This window comes from Peromyscus californicus, unplaced genomic scaffold (assembly GCF_007827085.1).
Source record: "Peromyscus californicus insignis strain IS unplaced genomic scaffold, ASM782708v3 Scaffold_4__1_contigs__length_199733344, whole genome shotgun sequence".
Classification (NCBI taxonomy): Eukaryota; Metazoa; Chordata; class Mammalia; order Rodentia; family Cricetidae; genus Peromyscus; species Peromyscus californicus.
Window position 1 is genome coordinate 93191459 of NW_026294562.1, and position 23536 is coordinate 93214994.

Genomic DNA, 23536 nt, shown 5'->3' on the forward strand with positions numbered 1-23536 from the left:
ACTACACAAGCCTTCACCAAGGATCCATGTGAGGCCTTGGGAAACAAGCATTAAGCTCTCTGATTTACATTGTGTTCCTATTTGGGGTAGCCACTGTCACTCTGTCAGTCATTGAATTTATAACTCAGATTTTCTCTTCTGCAATCCCCCCCACACACACTTTTTTTTGAGATGGGGAGTCTTGCTATATAGACCAGGCTATCATCTTCAAATTCATGATCCTCCCATCTCAGTGTCTGGAATGGTTATAGCTCCCTCAGTTTCCACTTGTTAAAAAAACTCTAGTTTTTCTTTTGAGTTTGAATGGTTTAGGATTAGTATCACTCATGATTGCATTTTAAAATTCCAATATGAGAAATGATGGTTTTCTCATTGCAAATTGTACACTTTAGTGTACAAATTGTACACTTTAGTGTACAAAAAATACAACTTTTGAGGGGGTGGGTGGGAGTGTTTTGTTTTGTTTTGAAGTCAGTGTTTCTCTGTGTAGCCCTGGCTGTCCTGGCACTCACTATGTAGACCAGGCTGGCCTCAAACTCACAAAGATCTACCTGCCTCTGCTTCACAAGTGCTGGGATTAAAGGCACCCAACTCACTTAATGACTTTTAATATGTGTTTATATCCATGAAACTGTCACTACAATCAAGATAATGGACCACAATTTTTTTCAGGACTCTTTATAACCCTTTCTTCTAATCACCCCCTGTCTCTGACAACCACCAATTTGTTTTCTGTCTCTAGAATTGCATAAATTGAATGATATTCCTCAAAAGATGTATCTACCCATAATCTATACATGGAACATATTTGGAAAAGAGAGTCTGCAAATGTAATTAAGTACCTAAAGACAGATAATCCTTGATTAGCATGTATCTTAGTCACTGTTCTATTGCTGTGAAGAGACACCATGACCAAGGCAACTCTTATAAAAGAAAGCATTTAATTGGGGGGTTGCTTACAGTTTCAGAGTAAGTTTCGGGTCCATTATCATCATGACGACAGGGAGCATGGCGTTAGGCAGGGTGCTTGAGAAGTACCTGAGAACTTTACATCCTGGTCCACAGGCAGCAGATAGAGAGGAGAGGTGGGGGGGACTCACTAGGCTTGGCATGGGCTTTTGAAACCTCAAAGCCCACCCCCAGGTCACACACCTCCTCCAACAAAAACTCACCAAATCCAGCTAGGCCACACCTCCTAATCCTTCCAAGCAATTCACCAGCTGGGGACTAAGGATGCAAGTATATGAGCCTTTGGGGACCATTCTCATTCAAACTACCAGCATGAGACCTAAATACAGTTAAAAATGTCTTTTGAAGAGAAGAGATAATATGATTGAGGGAGGTAGAGATTAAAGTAATACATCACAAGCTAAGGAATCCCAAGAATTGTTGGCAGCCACCAGAACACAGGTGAGCAGCAAAAAGTTTCCAGAATGAACCATGTATGCCAGCAACCTGATTTTGGACTTTGGGCCATTAGAACCGTAACAGAATAAATTTCTGTTGTGATAAATCATTCAATTTGTGTAATTTGTTACAATAGCGCTATGAGCACTACAAGATCAGTTTGTAGCCAGGTATTGTAGTACACACCTTTAATCCCAGCACCCAGGAGGCATAAAGTAGATCTCTGAATTCTAGGCTAGCCTGATCTATTGAGTGAGTTCCAGGCCAGCCAGGACTATACAATGACACCTTGTCTCAAAACTTGTTTTTGATAGTTCGGCCAGTTCCATAGCTCAGTGGATGAAGGTGTCTGCTGCCAAGCCTGATAGATCCTTGAGACCCATTCAGTAGAAGGAGAGAACGACCTTCTACAAGTTGTTCTCTGACGTACACATATGAATATGGCACGTGAGCCTACACACACAGTCCAAATAGATAAATAGATAAATAAATAAGTGTGATGAAAAAACTTGAAGGCTAGAGAGCTGGCTCAATAGTTAAGAGCACTGGCTGCTCTTCCGGAGGATCTGAGTTCAGTTCCCCATTCCCACATTATGATTTACAGGTGTTGGTAATTCCAGTTCCAGGAAACCAGTGCTGTTTTCTGTCTTCCTTGGGTGCCAGGTATACATGTGGTGCACAAACATACACACAGGTATTCAAATTTACACATAAAATAAAAATAAAATTGAAAAAATTGAAAGCTAATATTCAGTGTTCTGCAGTTCTTTTTGGTTTCTGTTAAGGATTAATACATATTAAAACAATTAGTTAAAAGCCAGTATTATTATAATTTTAGTTTATAACTCCAAAGTTTATTTTATGCATAATTTAAAAGATTAAGTAGGGACCAGAAAGGTGGCTCGGTGAGTAAATTTGCTATACAAGCTTGATGACTTGAGTTTGATCGCTGGAACCTGTGTAAAGTGGGAAGAGAAAACCAGCTTCACAGAGCTGTCCTCTCATCTCCAAACATGTGCTTTACCATGTTTCTGTTTCCCCCATAATGTACTTACACAGACACACAATAATAATTATTTTTTAAAGGCTAATGCATTTAAATCAACTATTAGTTTATATTTTGGGCATGTAGTCTATAAGGATTAATTTGTAATATCAATAACCAAAAGAATTGGGATAGAAGACTAAAAGAATAGAGTCTTTCAGCCTACAGAATGGGAAAAGATCTTTATCAACCCCATATCTGACAGGGATGATCTCCAAAATATATAAAGAACTCAAAAAGCTAGACTTCAAAATACTGAACAATCCAGTTAAAAAATGGTCTACAGAGCTTAACAGAGAATTCTCAACAGAAGAATCTCAAATGGCTGAAAGACATTTAAGGAACTGCTCAACATCCTTAGTCATCAGGGAAATGCAAATCAAAATGACTCTGAGATACCATCTTACACCTGTCAGAATGGCTAAGATCAAAAACACTGATGACAGCTTATGTTGGAGAGGATGTGGAGCAAGGGGAACACTCCTCCACTGTTGGTGGGAATGCAAACTTGTCCAGCCACTCTGGAAATCAGTATGGCGGTTTTTCAGAAAATTGAGAATAAGTCTTTCTCAAGACCCAGCTATATCACTCTTGGGCATATACCAAAGGAATGCTCAATCTTACCACAAGGACACATGCTCAACTATGTTCATATCAGCATTATTCATAATAGCCAGAACCTGGAAACAACCTAGATGCCCTTCAACTGAAGAATGGATAAAGAAAATGTGGCACATATACACAGTGGAGTACTACTCAGCAGTGAAAAACAATGATATCTGCAGCTAGAGTTTTCCTGCCTGGCCCACAGTCAGGACAAATCTCTCTCACCTGCCAGTCCCACAGCCACTCAGACCGGACCAAGTAAACACAGAGACTTATATTGGTTACAAACTATATGGCCGTGGCAGGCTTCTTGCTAACTGTTCTTACAGCTTAAATTAATCCATTTCCATTCATCTATACCTTGCCACATGGCTCGTGGCTTACCGGCATCTTCACATGCTGTTTGTCATCGTGGCGGCTGGCAGTTCCTCTGACTCAGCCTTCCACTTCCCAACTTTATTCTCCTCCTTGTCCTGCCTACACTTCCTGCCTAGCCAATGGCCAATCAGTGTTTTATTTATTGACTAATCAGCAACACATTTGCCATACAGAACATCCTACAGCACCCCCCCCCTTTTTTCCCAAAAGGAAGGTTTTAACCTTAACAAAGTAAAATTACATATAATTTGGGAATTTGGGCGTAGCTTCTCTTACTACTTCCTGCTGGAGGGGGGTGCTGTATCTTATGGGGACACAAAGAAAATTTTAGGATCATGGAGTAGCCCGTGAGGCTGTATTGTCTGAGCCAGTTGCCTTCAAACCATTCTGCATGTTGAATCATCTGGGCCATGGTGTCATCGGAGACCTTTCAGGAGGTCTTGGCTGGTCAAACCTGATGTATCTTAATCTGGAACAAATCCATAGCCTCTGGCTTTCTGTGGGAACAAAAACAGAGTCTCCTTTCCAAAGCAACACATCCTTAAATCTAAATTTTGAAGTCAAGGTATCTTTAAAATATACATATTGGTTTAACTCAACATCTTTTACGATCAAATGTTTTTCTGCAGTTAAAAATCCCAAAGACAACACAATCCAGATTCTCTGTGTAATATTCATCTTTACGTGGCTTATTTATTATATTAATTTTACTGTCTCTTTAAAGACTTTATTTTTTAAAACTATGTATTTGTTTATATAACTGTATATATCACCTTTTTTGTCTCTTTCAAGCCTACGTATATTTTACACACATTGTAAACTATTACATCTGAATCTTATTGTGAATCTATTGGTTTAAACTGCAGCAGCTGTGGCTGTTAGCTCCGCCCACCTCAGCTTCCCAACATGGCGGTGGTTTACCACCAACTCTGGGAGCTATCGTGGGTCTATGCTTTTATCCAAGCAGCATGTAGCCCAGAAACCTCTTTTTTTTGTTTTGTACTAGCAAAGGCTAAATCCACCATGCAGCTTAATGTGCCACTTGCAGAGGCCTCATTCCCGCCATACGGCAGGTCGAGCGCGCAGGATAGGAACCCGCCAGTAGCTCAAACCAGCAGCTGCTGCTCATTTGAGAGAGACAATTAGGAACTGTTTTTAGCTCCGTTTTAGAATCTCTTTTCTCAGTTTTTAGGTGGAAACGCTTGCCACCACATTGGACACCATTTGTAGCTAGAGTTTTCCTGCCTGGCCCACAGTCAGGACAAATCTCTCTCACCTGCCAGTCCCACAGCCACTCAGACCGGACCAAGTAAACACAGAGACTTATATTGGTTACAAACTGTATGGCCGTGGCAGGCTTCTTGCTAACTGTTCTTACAGCTTAAATTAATCCATTTCCATTCATCTATACCTTGCCACATGGCTCGTGGCTTACCGGCATCTTCACATGCTGTTTGTCATCGTGGTGGCTGGCAGTGTCTTGCTGACTCAGCCTTCCACTTCCCAACTTTATTCTCCTCCTTGTCCTGCCTACACTTCCTGCCTAGCCAATGGCCAATCAGTGTTTTATTTATTGACTAATCAGCAACACATTTGCCAGACAGAACATCCCACAGCAGATATCATGACATTTGCAGGCAAATGGATGGAACTAGAAAATATCATCCTGAGTGAGGTAACCCAGATTCAGAAGGACAAACATAGTATGTACTCACTCATAAGTGGATACTAGATGTGAGGGAAGGGATAGCCAGACTGCAACCCACAGCTCCAGAGAGGCTAGCTAACAGGGAAAGACTCTAGGAGGGACACATGGATGGCCCAGTGAAGGAGAAATGGATGAGATCTACATGAGTGGACTGGGAGTGGGGGGGTGGCCGAGGGTGAGGAGTGGGGCATGAGAACATAGGGAAATGGGAGGGTCGAGCTGGAACAGGGACAGAGTGGGAGGGCAGGGAGGGAGATACCATTATAGAAACCTCTTTCTTTTACAATTAATATACACTAATTAAAAACACAGGGACATGGAGATTATGATGGGAAAATGTACAGAGATGGCCAGCCAAACTAGTGGAAACACATAAACTGTGGACCAATAGCTGAGGAGCCCCCATGGTACTGGACTAGGCCCTCTGGATAGGCGAGACAGTTGTTTAGCTTGAACTGTTTAGGGGGCCCCCAGGCAGTGGGATTGGAACCCGTCCCTGGTGTATGAGCCTACTTTTTGGAGCCTAATGCCTATGGTGGGACATTTCGTGCAGCCTTGGTGCAGGGAGGAGGGACCTGGACCTGCCTCAACTGAATGTACCAGGCTCTGCTGACTCCCCATGGGAGGCCTTGCCTTGGAGGAGGTAGGAAATGGGGGGATGGTTGGGGGGAATGCTGGGGGACAGGAGGAGGGAGTACAGGGGGATCTGTGGTTGAATGTAAAATGAATAGAAAAATTTCTTAATAATAGAAAAAGGAGAAAAAAAAGAATAGAGTCTTTGTACATTATTGAAGTTAAGCATGTATGAATTAAAATTAGGATGTAAATGTTAAATGTTATTATAATATCCCCAGTAACCAGTTTTAAGAAAAAACTACTAGCAAAGAAAAGAGCTGTATAAAAGTAACTATTGCCAAGTTTAAAGAGATGACTCAGTGGTGAGAGTGTTTGCTGCATGTCTTAGGTTTCCTATTACCGTGAAGAGACACCATGACCACAGCAGCTCTTTATGTTTGTTTGTTTGTCTGCCTCTGCCTCCCTAATGCTGGGATTAAAGGCATTCATTACCACTGCCCAGGCTGATTATGGGTAACTTTTACAAAGGATAACATTTAATTGTGGCTGATTTACAGTTCAGAGGTTTTGTCCATTGTCATCATGGTGGCGAAGCAAGGCAGCGTGCAGGCAGACATGGTGCTGGAGAGGTAGCTGAGACTTCTACATCTTGATCCCCAGGCAATAGGAAGTGAACTGTGAGCCACTAGGCCTAGCTTGAGCATTTGAGACCTGAAAGCCCGCCTCCTTAGTGACACACTTCCTCCAACAAAGCCACATCAATAGTGCCACTCCCCAAGTTTTCAAACAAATGAGTATGGAGGCCATACCTATTCAAACCACCACACTGTGCAAACAACATAATTAGAATTTGGATCTCCTGACTCCATGTAAGTGCCAGTAGATATGATAATCTACCTATAATTCTGCTTTAGCAGGTAGAGGTAGAAATCCCATGGCAAATTGGCTAGTGAGATGAGCCATTTTCCCATCTCTGGGTTTAGTTGTGAAACTCTAACTTGAAAGAACAAGGAAGAAGAGCAGTGAAGGAAGATGGCCACTATCAAACTTGGATCTGTATACATGTGTACCCCACATTCAAAGGAAGACTGGAGAAGGAAATGTGTCACAATAAAGATGATGGTACCCCCTACCAAATAGTTCTTGAAGAATCATGAGAGTCACATATACTGGAACTTGGGCAAGTTAATAAAATTCCCTAATTCTTGATTTCATCACCAGAATTTGTGAGAATTTTTTCTGTTTTTCTTTTATGCATTTAGGGATATCTTACTTATTTGTGGGTTCTGCTTAATAAAACTTGTAGTTGGCTAGAATGTAATAATATTCTACTGCATGATTTTAACTGTTTAATCCAGAGCAAGATTAAGTCAGTATATGAGCTCCTTTAAGCTGAGTAATATGTAGACTGAGTAGTTTATAAAGGATATTTTCTTTCCAGGCAGTGGTGGCACACACCTAATCCCAGAACTCGGGAGGCAGAGGCAGATGGATCTCTGTGAGTTTGAGACCAGTCTGGTCTACAGAACTAGTTCCAGCACAGCCAGGATAACACACAGACAACCTGTCTTGAAAAACAAACAAACAAAAAGAAAAAAACAAAAACAAAAAAAATTATTTTCTCACAAACCAGAAGTCTGGAAAATTCTGTCAAGGCACCAACAGGTTAGTTGTCTATTGAGGGAATGGGTTTAGTTTCCACAATGGTACTTGTTACAGTGTCTTTCAGAGGGCACACAAGCTATGTCCTCACATGGTGGAAAGGGCCAAAGGGTAAACTTGCTCCCTCTAGCCCTTTTACAGATTTTTCTAATCCCATTCATGATTGAGCCCTTCCACAATGACTTAAGCACCTCTTAAAGGCTCCATTTGCTAGTGTTGTTACACTGATGATTAAGTTTGGCATCTAGTTTGGGGCGTGGTGGGGGGCTCTTTAGACATCACAGTTAGAATAGTGAGATCTGGAGAGAGCAGAAGTGACCAAATGCTGCAAATGTGCTGGTCTGTTTCTTCCTTTTTCTTTCTCAAGGCATCTTTGTAATAAATATCCAGTTTTCTCCAGTTTAAGGTGATGCTGCCTGTAGTCGTGTCAGAATTGGTTTGGTTCTCTATCAGATAGTTTTCTTAGGTGTGTGGGATGGCTCAGCTGATGTAAGTTCTGCAGTGCAAACCTGATGACCTGAGTTTGATCTGGGGGTCTCATGATATTAGGGGAAATAGCTGGCTTCCAAAGATGTCCTCTGATCTCCACAGGGCCTTGCCCAAGCTCCGCCCTTGCTAATAATAATTATTAGTATTAAATGATAGTAACAGTTTAGAAAGTTTACAATAATTGCTGGGTGATTCAGAAGCTCAGCTTTCCTGTGGATGATGCACTGTCAAGCTTCCTTTCCATGTGAACAGGAAGGCAGGACTTTGCATGACTTGCTTTGTATGTACTGCTGTGGATGCTTTGTTCCCAGCCTTGAACAGTTCCACTTTCTTCTGAGTATCACAGGCTTGTGAGAAATAATGTAATAATAGTGTTTGGAAATGCCTTGTGGGAAAAATAACCAGTGATTTAGATTTAAATAACCGACTCTTGATAAAGTAATGGCTATAGCTAAGAGCTTTTTGCTTATGTCATTGCTTTTTTTAAAAATCAGAACCTTGACTTATAAAGACAAGCTAGTTCAACAACTGAAGATAGGAAAACATTTTATTTTCTTCATATACTATATCACATATCAAAAATGGAAATTTGGACTGACCTGACATTTTTATTAAGATATAGTTTTAATTTTAAGCCTTTGATGATATGTAAGACTTGATGATAAGTTATGTGGCATTTAGAAAAATGTAATTTATCAGGGTTTTAAAAAATTTAACATTTATTTAAAATACTTAAAATATATGGGGAGGTTATCTTTGTTGTTGAATCAGTGTGACATGACTCATAACACCTGGTTCAGTTTACTTTTGAAATAGTTCACTATTTAAAGTTACTTAAGCAATGGTAGCTTAAAGTAAAGATAACACTTGGTTGTTGAGGTATTTGCCTCTGGTCTTAGCCTGATGTTTTACTTCTCAGATTTTACATGGTTGTTTTTTTTACTGAGGACATTTTGTTCAACTGTGTAATACTGTTTTTTTAAGCCTAGAATCAGACAATAGTCACTTGATTTTCAATCTTTGTGACTGTTGGTATGATCTCTTGAGATAAGAATTTATATCTTCTTAAATCTTCATGGAACTGTTTTTAAACTTTGTTTTGGCTTTGGTTTTTCAAGTCAGGTTTTTTTTTTTTTTTTTTTTGTGTGTGTGTGTGTGTGTGTGTGTGTGTGTGTGTGTGTGTGTGTGTGTGTGTGTATGTGTAATAGTCCTGGCTGTCCTGAACTCAATCTGTAGACCAGGCTGGCCTCGAACTCACAGAGATCCTCCTGCCTCTGCCTCCCTGAGGCATGCAGCCACCATGCCCAGCTGTTTATTAAACTTTTTTAAAAAATTAGCCTTTGTGTCTTTTACATCATGCATCTCCATCCCATCCCTTTGTATCCACCCTCTGCCCTTGCAACATCCCCCCCTCACCCCCCCCCCCCCCCCCCCCCCCCCCCCCCGCCAAAATAAAATAAAACTTTAGAGAAAAAAGAGAGAAGGAAAAAAAATCAATCTTATCGTGGAGGCTGTAGTGTGACACAATGAGTCATGCACTAAACACTTTTATCCACAGATCTTTACTTGCAAGTGTTCATTGCAGAGGGTCATTGGTCTGGTTGAAGCCTCTGGTTTCTGCTACATTATTCATGCTGGGCCCTCACTGGAACTCCTCTTGACTATCTTGCTGTTGCTATCTGTTGCGGCTTTGGGTCTGCAGGACTTGTCCCTTCCAATGCTCCAGCAGATCACAGATGGGATGGATGTTGGGGTAGGCCAACACATAACCCTGGTTCTAGACCTGGGTAGTTGCAGGGTTGGTCAGCCCGCCAGCTCTCCCTTGTCCTCACCATCAGAGTGAGCTCTCCTTCGTTGTCCTGGCGAGTTCAACCCTTGCAGTGATGGGCGAGCAAGGGGTGGGGCCAGTTCTCCTGCTTTCATATCCTTAGGTCAGATCCACCACAACTACACCTTCAGGGTCAGTTCTACTGTGCTGTTCAGGCATGGCATAGGGACCACTTTCCTGAATGCTGCAGCTGATGAGAGGCAGGACCAGTTCTCCCACCTACCTCATGTGTGATGGGAGTGGGGCATCTCTCCCTGACCCATGCTGCCACAAGACAGATGAGTAATGGGGACAGCTCCTCCATGCTCACAACTTCCTGGCTGGCTCACCCACACCTCCACCAATAGGGTTTGTGTATTAAACTTTTAACACATGTTTATTTGCTATGGAATATGACTCATCAAATATGCCTTGTGCTTTAATTTTCTTATTCTGTGCCCTTTGATTGGATGTAACAGCAATTGTTATTTTTAAAAATAAGCTTGTGGACTTGACTGATATTCTTTTTATTTGAGGTACAAATGTTTAGTCCTGTCATAATTTGCTTAAAATGCAAGTTAGGTGTTGACCACCTTTTTTAAAAAAAAAAAGTTGAACTGTGTTTATTTCGTGGTGTCTCACATTCTCTGCACACATTTAACATTCTGATCTTGTTTTAAGAATAATCATTTTAGTACTGGAATAGACTAAGTTTTGTTATTTTGTTAAAATTTTAATACTCTCTCAACATTTAAATACAGTAACTTAAAGAAAATGCTGTTATACCATTGCAAAACTAACCTTATTGATTATTATTATTATTACCCCATCCTCACCTCTGAAGAATCAGGAAATAATTATGTCAATATCATATATATTTTGGTATATAAAAATTTTATGCAACCAATACCTAGAGACTTATAAACAGCCATTATAGAAATTTAAGTTTAATTGTTTAAAATGCATAGCTATATATTGAAAATGATTTCTAAGTGAAATGAGACATTGAATGTCTAATTTTCAATAAGTTAAAATATTTACAAAAAATTTAATATTTTTATTTATTACAGTTCATATGGAGTTCAGAGGACAACTTGTAGAACTGGTTCTCCTACCACATGAGTTGTTTTTACCCAGTGAGCCATCTGACTGGTCCTATTTACAAGAATTCTTTTTTTTGACAAATTCCAAGGAATACTTTTAGAAGCTTAGACACCTTTTTTTCTATTTTGTTTTTTCAAGACAGGATTTCTCCGTGTAGCTCTGGCTCTCCTGGAACTCACTTTGTAGCTCATGCTGGCCTTGAACTCACAGAAATCTGCTTGCTTCTGCTTCCTGAGTGTTCAGATTAAAGGCATGTGCCACCCCTGCCTGGCAAGTTTTCTTAATTTGTGTATATATTCCCTACTGCATGTAATTTGAAACTTGTGTGTGACAACAATATTAGTATTTACTTTTTTCCCTATGGTACATCAAGATTTTACAGTATTACAAAATAACACAAGTATTCAACATGGCACATAGTTATAATTTAGCACCTGAAAGGCTGAGGGAGGAAAAGTCCCAGTTTGAGAATAGCCATGGCTACATGTGGAGACCCTATTCCCAAAACAAACCCCAGAAAGTCACCAATTATTCCATTTTAATTTTTAAGGAATATTCAGTAATACTTTCAGGTAAATTATGGACCTAACATATTTACAGTACATTTTACCCAAACACAAAAGAATATACGTTCTCAGCAGCTCATGGAACTTTCTCCAAAATTGACCACATACTCAGATACCAAGCAAGTCTCAACAGATATAAGAAAATTGAAATAGCACCATGCATCCTATCTGACCACCTCTGATTAAAACTGATATCACTAACAATAGAAAGTTTATAAACTTATGAAAACGGAACAACTCACTACCTGACACTGCTTGGGTGACCACGAACCTGAGACTAGATAGCTAAGGGACTTAGGGTACAACCAATAACTACTGTCCTTTAAAAAAAAAAAGGGTAGCAATAAAATGACTCTAAGACATTCTGCTATACTCATAGATCAGAATCTTGCTCAGCCATCATCAGAGAAGCTTCCTCCTGCAGCAGATGAGAACAAATACAGAGAGACCTGCAGCCAGACATTATGCAGAGAGTGAGAGCCCTTCCTCACTCAGCTCTAAATGGAATGTCTCCATCAAATCCCTCCCCTCAGGGCTCAGGGTACCCCATGGAGAGCCTAGAGAGGATGGAGAACACGAAGGAAACAAGGCCCTCTAACTCAGCATCATAGATGCTCATGTGAACTCACAGAGACTGAGGCAATGTGCACAGTGCCTGCGCGGGTATGCACCAGATGAGTTCCTAGAGCTGGAAGGAGTAGTGCACACATTTCCGTATTTCTAACCCATGAGCTATCTCCAATGGATAACTACTTGCAAATGAATATTTACTTTCCTCCAGGTGAATCTCACAGGAGAAACAAACTACTCTTAAGAGCTGGCCTCATGCCCCACAGTAAATGGCCAACAGAAAATGAACTCAGTGGCATCTTTGGAGGTGCCTTGTCTCATAATGTCATGTCAGGGCTTTTTTTCCTCTCTCTCTTTTTAAAATAATTTAATTTAATAAAATTTTATTTTATTTTATTACACTGCAGGCCCCTTGCGCGCATATATATATATGTATATTTTATATATATTATATATATATAAAATGTACATATATATTATGGCTTCCAGTTTTGTGGGGTTTTTGGTTTTTTTAAACATAATTCCTTATATTGATTCTTTGGGAATTTCACATCATGCACCCCAATCCTATTCATTTCCCAGTCCCTCCATGTCTGCCCTTCATCCTCCACCCCTATAGCTTCACCCAAAAATAAAGTTAAAAAAAAAAAGAAAAGAAAACATGTCCTCCATCTTTCCCCACCTCTCCATCACATGTTCCTTTCTTGTAATGGCCTTGGGAGCTGCAGTGTGTCACGCAGTATACCCTTTGGCCCGAACAGCTTTACTTGTAAATGTTCACTGCAGTGAGTTGTTGGTCTGGTTCAAGGCCTCTGGCTTCTGGTACATCATCAGTACTGGACCCTCACCAAAACTTCTCTCAGATATCCTGCTGTTGCTCCAAGTCTTGGAGATCATGCAGCTATGGTTCCACAGGACCAGTCCCTTCACATGCTCCAGCAGATAGTAGATGGGGTAGATGTTGGGGTGTGCCAACTCAGAGCCCTAGATTTGGGCTTGGATAGTAGCTGAGTTATCAGTCCAGGCCTCCACAGGCACTGCCTCCCTCAGGTAAGGGTCAGGACCAACTCTCATGCCATTGCTGCCAGCTGGGGGCAGGTGGAGGGCAGCACTTGGGCTGAGACAGCGAGGGACCAGTTCTCTGGTGCCCAGATCACCAAGGCCAGCTCTCACATGGCCCCCAGTGGTAACATGGGCCATGCACATCTACACTGACCCCAGCTGCCACCAACCCAGACATGGCCCTTGGGTGCAGCTTGGGCTGGACATCACCATGGCCCTGGGTGGCAAGGCGGGCCACTCAGATTAGTATGGCCCTGGCAGCAGCATGGCCCCCAGCCATTAACTGACCTCAGGTGGTGGCCCAGACCACTGGCATCCCTATGGCCTTTGGTGGCAACATGAGCCATGGACATCAACACAGACTGCTGGTGCCATAAGACTGAACATCACATGGCCTCAGGTGGTGTGTAGGCCATCCATATCAGCTTGTTCCTCACTGCCTTTGTGTCTTCAGCTCTGCTTCTCTCTACACTTGGAGAACCACTTGGCTTCTCCTTCTCTTCCGTTTCTCCACCACATACCTGTTCATTGTACTGGTACCCACCTGTCCAGTTCTGTGTTTTTCTAGTAATCCTGAATGTGCAAATGAGTGTGCTGCTTTATCTGCATCTGTTTTATGTGCCTTTTCTTGGGCTCTTTTTCTTTTGTTTATTTTGTCCTATTCTGATTTTTTTTTTTTCGAGACAGGGTTTCTCTGTGCAGCTTTGCGCCTTTTCCTGGAACTCACTTGGTAGCCCAGGCTGGCCTCGAACTCACAGAGATCCGCCTGGCTCTGCCTCCCGAGTGCTGGGATTAAAGGCGTGCGCCACCACCGCCCGGCCTGATTTTTTTGTCTTACTATATTTTACTTTATTTCATTATTATCCCTTAGATGCCTCTTTGTTTAAGGAGTGACAGAAAGAGGGTAAATCAGGATGGGAGCAGAGGTGGGAAGGAACTCGTCAATGTTTTTCTTCAGTGTTGAGAAGTTTTTATCATACAAGTATTTTACTTGCTTGGTTAGAGTTACACAATCAAATATTTTATTATGAAAGATGTTGTTTCCCTGATTTCTTTCTCATTTGGTCTGTCATTTGTATATAGGAGGGCTACTGATTTTTGTGAGTTAATTTTGTATCCAGCTACTTTGCTGAGTTTATCAGCTGTAGGGAGTTCCCTGGTGGAATTTTTAGGGTCACTTATACATATTATCATATCATCTGCAAATAAAGATACTTTGACTTCTCCTTTTTAATTTGTCTCCCCCTGATCTCTTTCAGTTGTCTGATTGTTCTGGCTAAGTCTTCAAGTTATGTATTTTTAATAGGTGTGGAGAGAGTGGACAACCTTGTCTTGTGCCTGATTTTACTGGAATTACTTTGAGTTTTTCTCCATTTAAGTTGAAGTTGGCTATGGGATTCCTGTAAACTGCTTTATTATGTTCAGGTATATCCCTTGTATCCCTGACCTCTCCAAGACTTTTATCATGAAAGGGGTGTTGGATTTTGTCAAAAGTCTTTTCTGCATCTAAGGAGATGATCATGTGCTTTTTCATCTTTCAGTGTTTTTTATAATGGGTTACATTGAATGATTTAATGATTATATCACTCCTTAGGTGTGATGATGATTGTACAATAATAATTTTGAAATGTCATTTCTGATGTGTCAGAATTGCAGCCAACGTTCCTTGTTCATAGATCCTAGATTTGAGAATTCAAGAGGAGAGAAGTTGCATTAGGTTAGCATATCTGCCTAATTCCCAGAGTTTAGGTAATAGAGAATTGTCTTTTGACCATTTTAATATACTAATTTTAATGGTTTGATATGCCTTTTCTTTGTCTGTCTTTTTCTTTCTTCCTTTTTTGAAATATGTCTCACCATATCACCATGGCTAGCCTACAACTTACTGTATAGACCAGGCTGTCCTCGAACCTTTGGCTAGCTTCCTACCTCCTTTTCTCTGAGTGCTGGGATTATGGTTGTGTGCCAATATACCTGGCTTCAGTTCTGATAGTTTCAATTTTTTATTTTTAAATAATGTTGTGTATTCCCCTGTTGGTAAGTGGTTTGGGCCCACTGGCTATTCTTTCACTATGTAGATGTATAATTTAGTTTAAATATGCACAACATAAAATTTACTATTTTAAGTGTAGAGTTATGTGGCAGTAAGTGAGTGAATGGAATTGGGGACTGCCTGGTTCTTATTTTCTTTTTCATTGGTTATGTATTAAATCTTGGTTTCTCTGAGTTCTGATGTCTGGCTTGAGATATGCTTGTATTTTGACAGTCAGTCTCTTTCTCATCTGTAAACAACTGATTTTGATATTGTTGTTTCAATGGAAGTTTCTTCCTTATGTTTTAGTTTTGATGATGTAACATTGAAAAGTGTCTTCTCCCAGGCTCTGTTTCAAATGTTGTTACCTCTGAAGTTCCAAAGAAACACCCATTTGCTATCGTCCAGATACATTCAGACTGAGCTTTTGGAGTAGAACATTTTGTTCTGTTTGTTCTAATTTTTTTTTCAAGGGATGAAGACAAACAGCTCAACTAGATAGCCATCTCTGGTTGTTGCTTCTAACAATAATATTTAGCAGGCAGCAAGTATTCTGCAAATGCCTTTCTCAGAAGGGCTGCATTAAGTAAACAAGCAGTAAACATTCTGGTGACTGACAGATGATAGCTTCTAAAGTTATCCGACTGCCCAAATCAAGCTAAAACATTGTTTCTGTTTTGGTAAATAAAACCCATCTTGTTTAGACAGGTCTTATCAAAAACAGTGTTAACATTTCATACCAAACATTGTTATGAAGCTCATGAGAACTAAAACTAACAAATTTGAACTGCTCGAATCATATTTCATTAGTTCTCTTTAGCTGTATGTTTTGAGTCATTTCCAAATCACAGGTTCTACAGTGCCCAGTGTTTTGAAGTGACATCTATTGTGCAGTGTTCCAGCCAGTCAGCGTCTACAGCAAAGCTTAGTTCATTTTTACACTGAAATCTCTCTCATCTGTGGCTTAAATTGAACTTGGAAATTGATTTTATTTGCTCTTTGGTGTCTGAAGGATAATTTAATGCAGGTGTTTTCTGAAGTTTATGCACTTTGCATCTGAGTGAATTCTTTATCAGGTACCAAGGAAGAGAACAGATTCTGAGAGATGTGGCCATATATAAACCCTTGCCTGAGTGTACAGAATAGAAAGCTACTATTTATATATTTTTAAGTCCAGATATTTTCTTGAATTATTTTTATGTTTAAGTTACTAACCATGTGTCATTGAAACACCAGAAATACCAGACAGTAAAGTGAAGGGGAAAGGCTTCATCTGTCTTACTGTTTTCACTTCTAGAGACTGAGGGTGGTACATGATAGTTTCTCAATAGACCAGTTGGATCAGTTGCTTTTAGTGTGAAGGTCACCATCATTTATATTCCCACCATACACACACACACACACACACACACACACACACACACACACACACACACACACACAGTCATCCTTTGAAAAATGGTTCCTCTGTTCCCTCCACTATCCAAACTGGTTGTGGCTCAGGCTCCAAGTTTGGTAGGTTCCATATGTCAATACTGCCCTGTTCCTTTATGTAATATAAGAGTGAAAATGATACCGATTCCGTGTAAACTTGAATACCACTGCTGTGATTGGCCAGCTGTATAGCATATTTACTATTTCAGCACTAGGCACCGTGCTAATCATTTACATGCATATTATTTAATCCTGATTGTGAAATGAGAGATATTTTTTGTTCTAGAAAAACTGAGGTTCAGAGAAATTAGGAAAATTAACCCATCAGTAGTCTAAATTAGGGGTCAAATCAGGACCTACTTCTTAGCTGGTTGGTGGCAAAAGCCATGAGATAATCATCTTTAGCCTTCCTTATGAACTCTTTTTAACACATCTGATAAGTTGTCATAATGTTTCCAGTAAGGGAGTTTCATTCTGTTAAGAGACTAGATTGATAGTTCAGTGGTAGAGCACTTACTTGTTCAACATGTGTGATGTCCTAGGTTCAATCGTCTGTTTAAAACAAAGCAAAACAAAAAAAACCAAACAATCCACAAGTCAAAAAAGAGAGTCACTGTTCTTTGTTTTGATATTTTAGTTTATATTTTTAAAATTTAAATTAATTTGAAATTCATTATATTATTTTATTTTATACCCATGTGTGTTTTGCCTTGTATGTTTGCGCACCCACCGTGTGTGTTCCTGGTGTCAGAAGAGGGCGCCAAAGCCCTGGGAACTGGAGTTATAGACCACTGTGGGCCACACCATATGGGAGCTGGTAATTGAACCAGTTCCTGTGCAAGAGCGACAAGTGCTCCTACCCACTGAGCCATCTCTTCAGCCCCTAATTTTCTATGTTCTTAATGAAAACCACAACAACAGAAATTTATTTTGAGACAAGATCTCACTAAATTTCCAAGCTGGGCTGGAACTCCTTCTGTAGACAAGGCTAATCTTGAGTTTGTCATCTTCAAGTCTCAAAACCATTCTAGATAATTCAATTTAATATCATTTTATCTATAAATATTGCTGTATGTATTGCTGTATGTATGACTTTTAGGGAGAAGGGGAGATAAGATCTCACTATGTAGCCTATGCTTTCCTGGCCTTGAACTCATGATCCTTGTGTCCATACCTCCTGAGTGCTTAGATTACATGTGTATGCCACCACACCCCAGCATCAATATGTATTTCTGAAACACAAAGTACTTACCAAACATTTAACCTTCACATATCTGTTTGTGTATGTCTGTGAATATTACTCTTTTACTGTCTTTCCATGGTGTTTTTTATATGAATTATCATCTAAATAATGACGATATGTACATTTGGAAGATAAATATTTTAAATATTTCTTCTTTCTGTTTTTTGGTTTGGTTTGGTTCTTTGTTTGTTTTTCAAGAATAAGTTTCTCTGTGTAGCCCTGGCTGTCCTGGAATTTGCTACAGACAAGGCTGGCCTGGAATTCAAAGATCTTCCTGCCTCTGCCTCATGAGGGCTTTAAATATTTCTTAATCTATAGTATTTCTCTTTCTCTGATTTTTTTTCTTATAAGTCATTTGTTAAAGTATTCTTCCTTAATTTTCATTTAATAAGAAATTTAATACTTTCAGTTAAAAGTTAAAATGTTTCAAATAATTTTAATTCCTCTTAATGAGAAATATAGGAAATACATGTAAATATATATTAGACCTACTTTTTTTTTCTTAAGGTGACCTTTATTGAGCACTTGTTATAGGAGGCACTCTTACAAGCAACAACTGAATAAAGACTTGTTAATGACTGCATATTATGTGAGGTCACAGTTGCTTAGACCTTTTTTACTTCTTAAGTGGTTCTAGGGATGGAACCTAGGGCCTTGCACACACGGTGAAAATGCTCTGCCACTAAGCTCCTACATATGTAGCTCTTAGGCCATGCGATGTATACTCCTTGTGAAGGGCTCAGTTGGCAATATTATACTGATATGTTTTGTTTGAGAACATGGTAATGGAATTATGAGTGGAAAAGCCCCAAGTGATAGCATACTTTCTGTTTGTTATCCAGGAAATGAGTAAAATTCCAGTGTTTAGAGTTTACCAGAAAGGAAGAAGTATTAAAATGGGATGCACTTTATTTCCTCCATTTAAGCAAGAAAAATTTAAATTTCCTCAAAAACCAAGGAATTTATATGACTACTGTTAATTTTAAATTTTTATTAAAAGTTATTTTCTGAGACATTATGCACATGTGTTTCAGACTATTAAAAGAGTTCATTTCAAGAAGTAAGATTTGTTGGTCCTGAAAGACTGTAAAATGTCAACGTTTTAGAATCTTAATTTTCCCTTAAAATATACAAAGTCTTGATGTTATGATTCTTTGTTTCATTGAAGCTATTTATAAAATTTTGTTTTGAGTGACTATAGCTTTAATAAGTCTATCTTATAGAGTTTGTGTAATATATGTGAAATAACTTCATGTTAAAAATCAAAACTAACCCATTGTGCCCAGCACTCAGGAGGTAGAGGCAAGCAGATATCTGTGAGTTCAAGATCAGTGGTCTACAGAGTGAGTTCCAGGACAGCCAGAATACATAGAGAAACCCTGTCTCAAAAAAAAAAAAAACCTGAAAGCACAATATTTTTATGTGGTGATATGTTGACAAGTTGTGACTTTAAATAGACTTTAAGTGTCATTGTACTATTTGAACCTGAATATTTAATACTATTTAATTAATTTAATAAATAATATATTCTCTTACATGTATCTATAAATGCAAGCAGCAATATTCACCCAGAAGCCAATAAAGCTATTAATAGCAAGTCCCCCTTTTTTGTTTGTCCATTTGTGTTGGCATTTCTTTTATATTTAGTGGTATTTCTAACTGTTAACTATAGTCCAGTGTTTTCCAGAAATTTCTGGTGTAAAATGGTATTCTGTTTTCCAAAATCTCGTTAACATTTTAAACCTGTTATCATCTCCTTTCCCATTTATTTTCTACTTAATATAAAGCAGGTTTCATCTGCCATACTTAACTAGAAGTCATTAATAACATTATTTTATTCACTTTGGACTTTCATATTTATAATTGATTGGTAGTTTTATGTTTAGTTTCAAAGCTTGAATGTTAGAAGCTATTCTAAAAATTTATTTTTCTCTCTGGTGTTGTCTCTTGAAATTTCATATTTAAAATCTTATGTGTAGGATTCTCATGAGACTAACATCAAATTGTACAAAGCTTGAGAAAGGTTGGCTCAGCCTGTGTTCTTGAATTGTGAATGTTACTTGTTTTTCTAATTGCTTATTACTGGCTTCACATAAAACTAGTTATTTTCATGTTTTTCTGTATGCCAGCTTAATCATATGAATTCCATGTTCAGTGAATTTGTTCATATAATTTAGGTAGATAATCATTATTTTACACATGATGAATACAATACAATATTATATTGTTTATTAAGTAACATAATCTAACTGTACTCTTTTATAGTTAAGAGCAATATAGGTTTACCTGTAGCTTAAGTTTTCCTGCCTTGCCCACAGTCAGGACAAATCTCTCTCACCTGCCAGTCCCACAGCCACTCAGACCCGACCAAGTAAACACAGAGACTTATATTGGTTACAAACTGTATGGCCGTGGCAGGCTTCTTGCTAACTGTTCTTACAGCTTAAATTAATCCATTTCCATTCATCTATACCTTGCCACATGGCTCGTGGCTTACCGGCATCTTCACATGCTGTTTGTCATCGTGGTGGCTGGCAGTGTCTTGCTGACTCAGCCTTCCACTTCCCAGCTTTATTCTCCTCCTTGTCCTGCCTATACTTCCTGCCTAGCCAATGGCCAATCAGTGTTTATTGACCAATCAGCAACACATTTGCCATACAGAACATCCCACAGCATTTACCCACTTAAAATAAGTTTCATTTTAATCAAAGAGTTTTGGGTAGTCCCTGTAAAATATGCTTCATCAAAAGGTCCTTGCTGAAATTGGGCATGTTTGTGACACCTGTTATTTTATAATAAAAGATTTGAGTTTCTCAAACTCTAAAGTTGGCTACTCTTTGAAACTGTTTGTTATATTTTCTCTGAACTTGGAAAAAATATATACAAGGAATAGAGCATGTGTCTAACCCTCCTCTGGCATAGATTTAGTCTCTTAATTTTTTTGTTAGTCTACTTAGCAAATCAATTTTTCTTTGGTTTGTAGTTCATAATACTTATTTAATTTTTAAAAAAGACTTTAAGCTTTATTTTATGTATGTAAGTGTTTTGTACCTGCGTATATGTATATACCCCACTGTGTGCAGTGCCAGGCCAGAAGAGGGTGTCTGATTCCTCTGGAACTGCAGTTATGGATCTTTGTGAATCACCACGTGAATGCTAAAAACTAGACCTGGGTCTTTGGAAAGAGTAGCAAAGCTCTTAACCACTGAACCATCTCTTTAGCTCTATAATAATAGTTATTTTTAAAAAAATCACTTGTAAAATTTTCCTTAGAAATATGCCACAAAAAAATATTCTTGAGTTTGCATAACCTTAAAAACGGAACTCAAGGGTAATTAAACTTTTTGTGCTTAATTATACATACTCTACAAAATGTTATAGTTCCACAAGAGAATATTGAAAAATATCTGCAAAGATTTCTATAATATTGTGTGTACTTCAGCATTAGTTATAATAAAAAGGTAAACCTCCTAAACATCAACAATAGGGAGTGAGTTAAATTTCAGCCAAAGTATCTGTATACCTGCAGTGTCATTATTGTTATTAAAAATTGTGTTGCCGGGCGGTGGTGGCGCACGCCTTTAATCCCAGCACTTGGGAGGCAGAGCCAGGTGGATCTCTGTGAGTTCAAGGCCAGCCTGGACTACCAAGTGAGTTTCAGGAAAGGCGCAAAGCTACACAGAGAAACCCTGTCTCGAAAAAAACCAAAAAATAAAATAAATAAATAAATAAAATAATTGTGTTGCTGAGCTCAGTGGTGCATTCCTGTAATCTCAGTAGATTCAGGAGGGTTGCAAGTTGGATGTCACATGAGCTCTATAGCAAGGTTTTATCTGATAAACACTGAGTCATACACAGGAACATATACATGTTACTGAAAATGAAGAAAAAGGGGGTTGATAGCTGTGTATATGACAGATAAGTCTCCTTTTATCTTGAAAGAAGGAAAGAAAAGGAGAGAGAGACAGAGATAGAGAAAGAAAATACATACGCATTTACTCTGCCAAAGATGAATGGCTACAAATGTGGTCTGTTACTTTTCCTGATAGGAGTTTATATGATCACAAAATAATATCTCTAAAGGATTTACAGTAAGCCATCAGTGAAAGGATGCAGTTCCTACAGACTATAGAGTTGACCTCTAGCTCCAACGCTATCACAAGCTGGCCATATGACCTTAGCATCCCTTATCCTTAGTTTCATTGTAAACTAAGGTTTATGAGTTATGGTTAGTCAGTGTTTTTACAGATGTGAAGTCTCTGTTTTTCAACTCCTTACTTTAATAGCTCTTTAATACATTAGTAGGCATCATTAAATTATCAAAAAAGATTAGCTTTAATTTATATACATGCATGTTTATGGCACCAATATGACTACCTCCGCTCCCTCTGGAAGTCCCTATAAAATGTCCTGCTCCCATCTTCATGTCCTTTTTTATGCATAGTGGTTTTACAAATATGAGGTCTTCTATATTTATACTTTAGTTTGTGGATAGCTGGACTGTTTTGCTGGACATAATCTACTTCTAATGTTTGGGTAATGAAACAAAGTTAGTGTTTGTAATGTATCGCCTCGCTGTGCAGAATCCCAAAGTACTGAGCACTGAGCATTCCTGACTTTGCACCCTTGAGTACCAGTTCCCAAGCTATGCCAAGGTCTTAAAGAAACTTTAGATTAACAAAGAATCCCCTGCTTGGGTATTCCCAGATACACTGTAACATTTTCATGGATCTGATTTGTGTGAAATGATGAGGTCAAGACAGAAGGACAATGTTAAGTGACATATTTTGTTGCATCTACCCATGTATGTGTGTGACAAAATGCAGTGGTTTTTTTTGTCAGTTTATATGGTATGTTCATTGATAATGTAGTTCCAGATTCATATGCTTTTTCAGTTATTTGAAGGTGGCCAAAATATAAGTCTCAATGTTGTCAGTCAGTTAAGCATTTTAAGTTTGCACCTGTGATAGCAAGTGTCTCTCCTGTTTGCCAGTAAAGACACTAGGGAATATAAAACCCTGGATTTCTTCTATTTGTTTAATGCTTATCATTCTGTTCATTGTCTTTTAGTGACTACCCTGTTCCCAGCTGTCTAAATATTCTCTCACATTCCTGTCAGAAATGTGACTGGAGCCTAGGTTTAAGAATTGTAATGTCTACTCTCTCCTTGTTTATTGGTTCATCAGCATACTTTGTGAAGAATAAAAATGACTAAGCCAGTTAGCATTATTGCTTTTCAAATCCAGATCCTAAGGGAAATAAATAACTTCTCATTAGATATTAGGGTCATATCCCGATCCCCAAATCCTGTTACTGCTTCTCTGTGATACAGTAAACATGCATTTCTAATCATAGCTTAAAGCTGTTTATTTTCATGCTTTGAAACATCATTTTATACACTTAGTTTTATAAACTTTATTAACTGTATTTTTATGTACTCATGTATTTCATGTGAGAATATAGATTCAAATTTTCCTGTAAAGTTTGAGTCTGATGTTATTTTCCAATGCATACTTTAAAATAATTCCTGTGTGTAGTTATAATTTTATATTTGAAATAAGAATCTCACATGTAACCAGTATATAGGTAGCTATTGACAAGCTTTTAATGAAAAGCTTAGTAAAACTATCTGAAGTGCCATTGTTTTCTTAGCTCTGGTTACATTAAATAGAGTTATGAAGAAATACTTACCTAATTTTAAATGATCCTTGGAATTTCCCTGAATTTTAAGGTTAGTACCTTTTAATCCCCAAATTCCTGTTGTGGTGTAAACTAGGGAAATGGGGCTATTTGAGTAACTAAGGAAGTCTTACAGTCTTCTCCCTTTGAATATTTTGTGTTTTATTT

The 23536-nt window shown here is 38.7% G+C and overlaps 1 protein-coding gene across 8 annotated transcripts in view; it reads left to right on the top strand.

Moving 5' to 3' along the window:
* The window catches only part of Sbf2 (SET binding factor 2), a 359732-nt gene that overhangs the window by 129254 nt on the left and 206942 nt on the right, over positions 1 to 23536 (top strand). The window contains exon 1 of one of the 8 annotated variants that reach the window (XM_052713083.1): positions 7168 to 7385. The exons of 4 other annotated variants lie outside the window; for them this stretch is intronic. In XM_052713083.1, coding sequence (XP_052569043.1) covers positions 7209 to 7385 — 177 coding nt within the window. In that variant the 5' untranslated portion in view covers positions 7168 to 7208. Of the gene's footprint in view, positions 1 to 7167; positions 7386 to 23536 lie in introns of those variants that run through there. 3 more of the 8 variants (XM_052713086.1, XM_052713087.1, XM_052713090.1) reach the window with 3 other exon arrangements.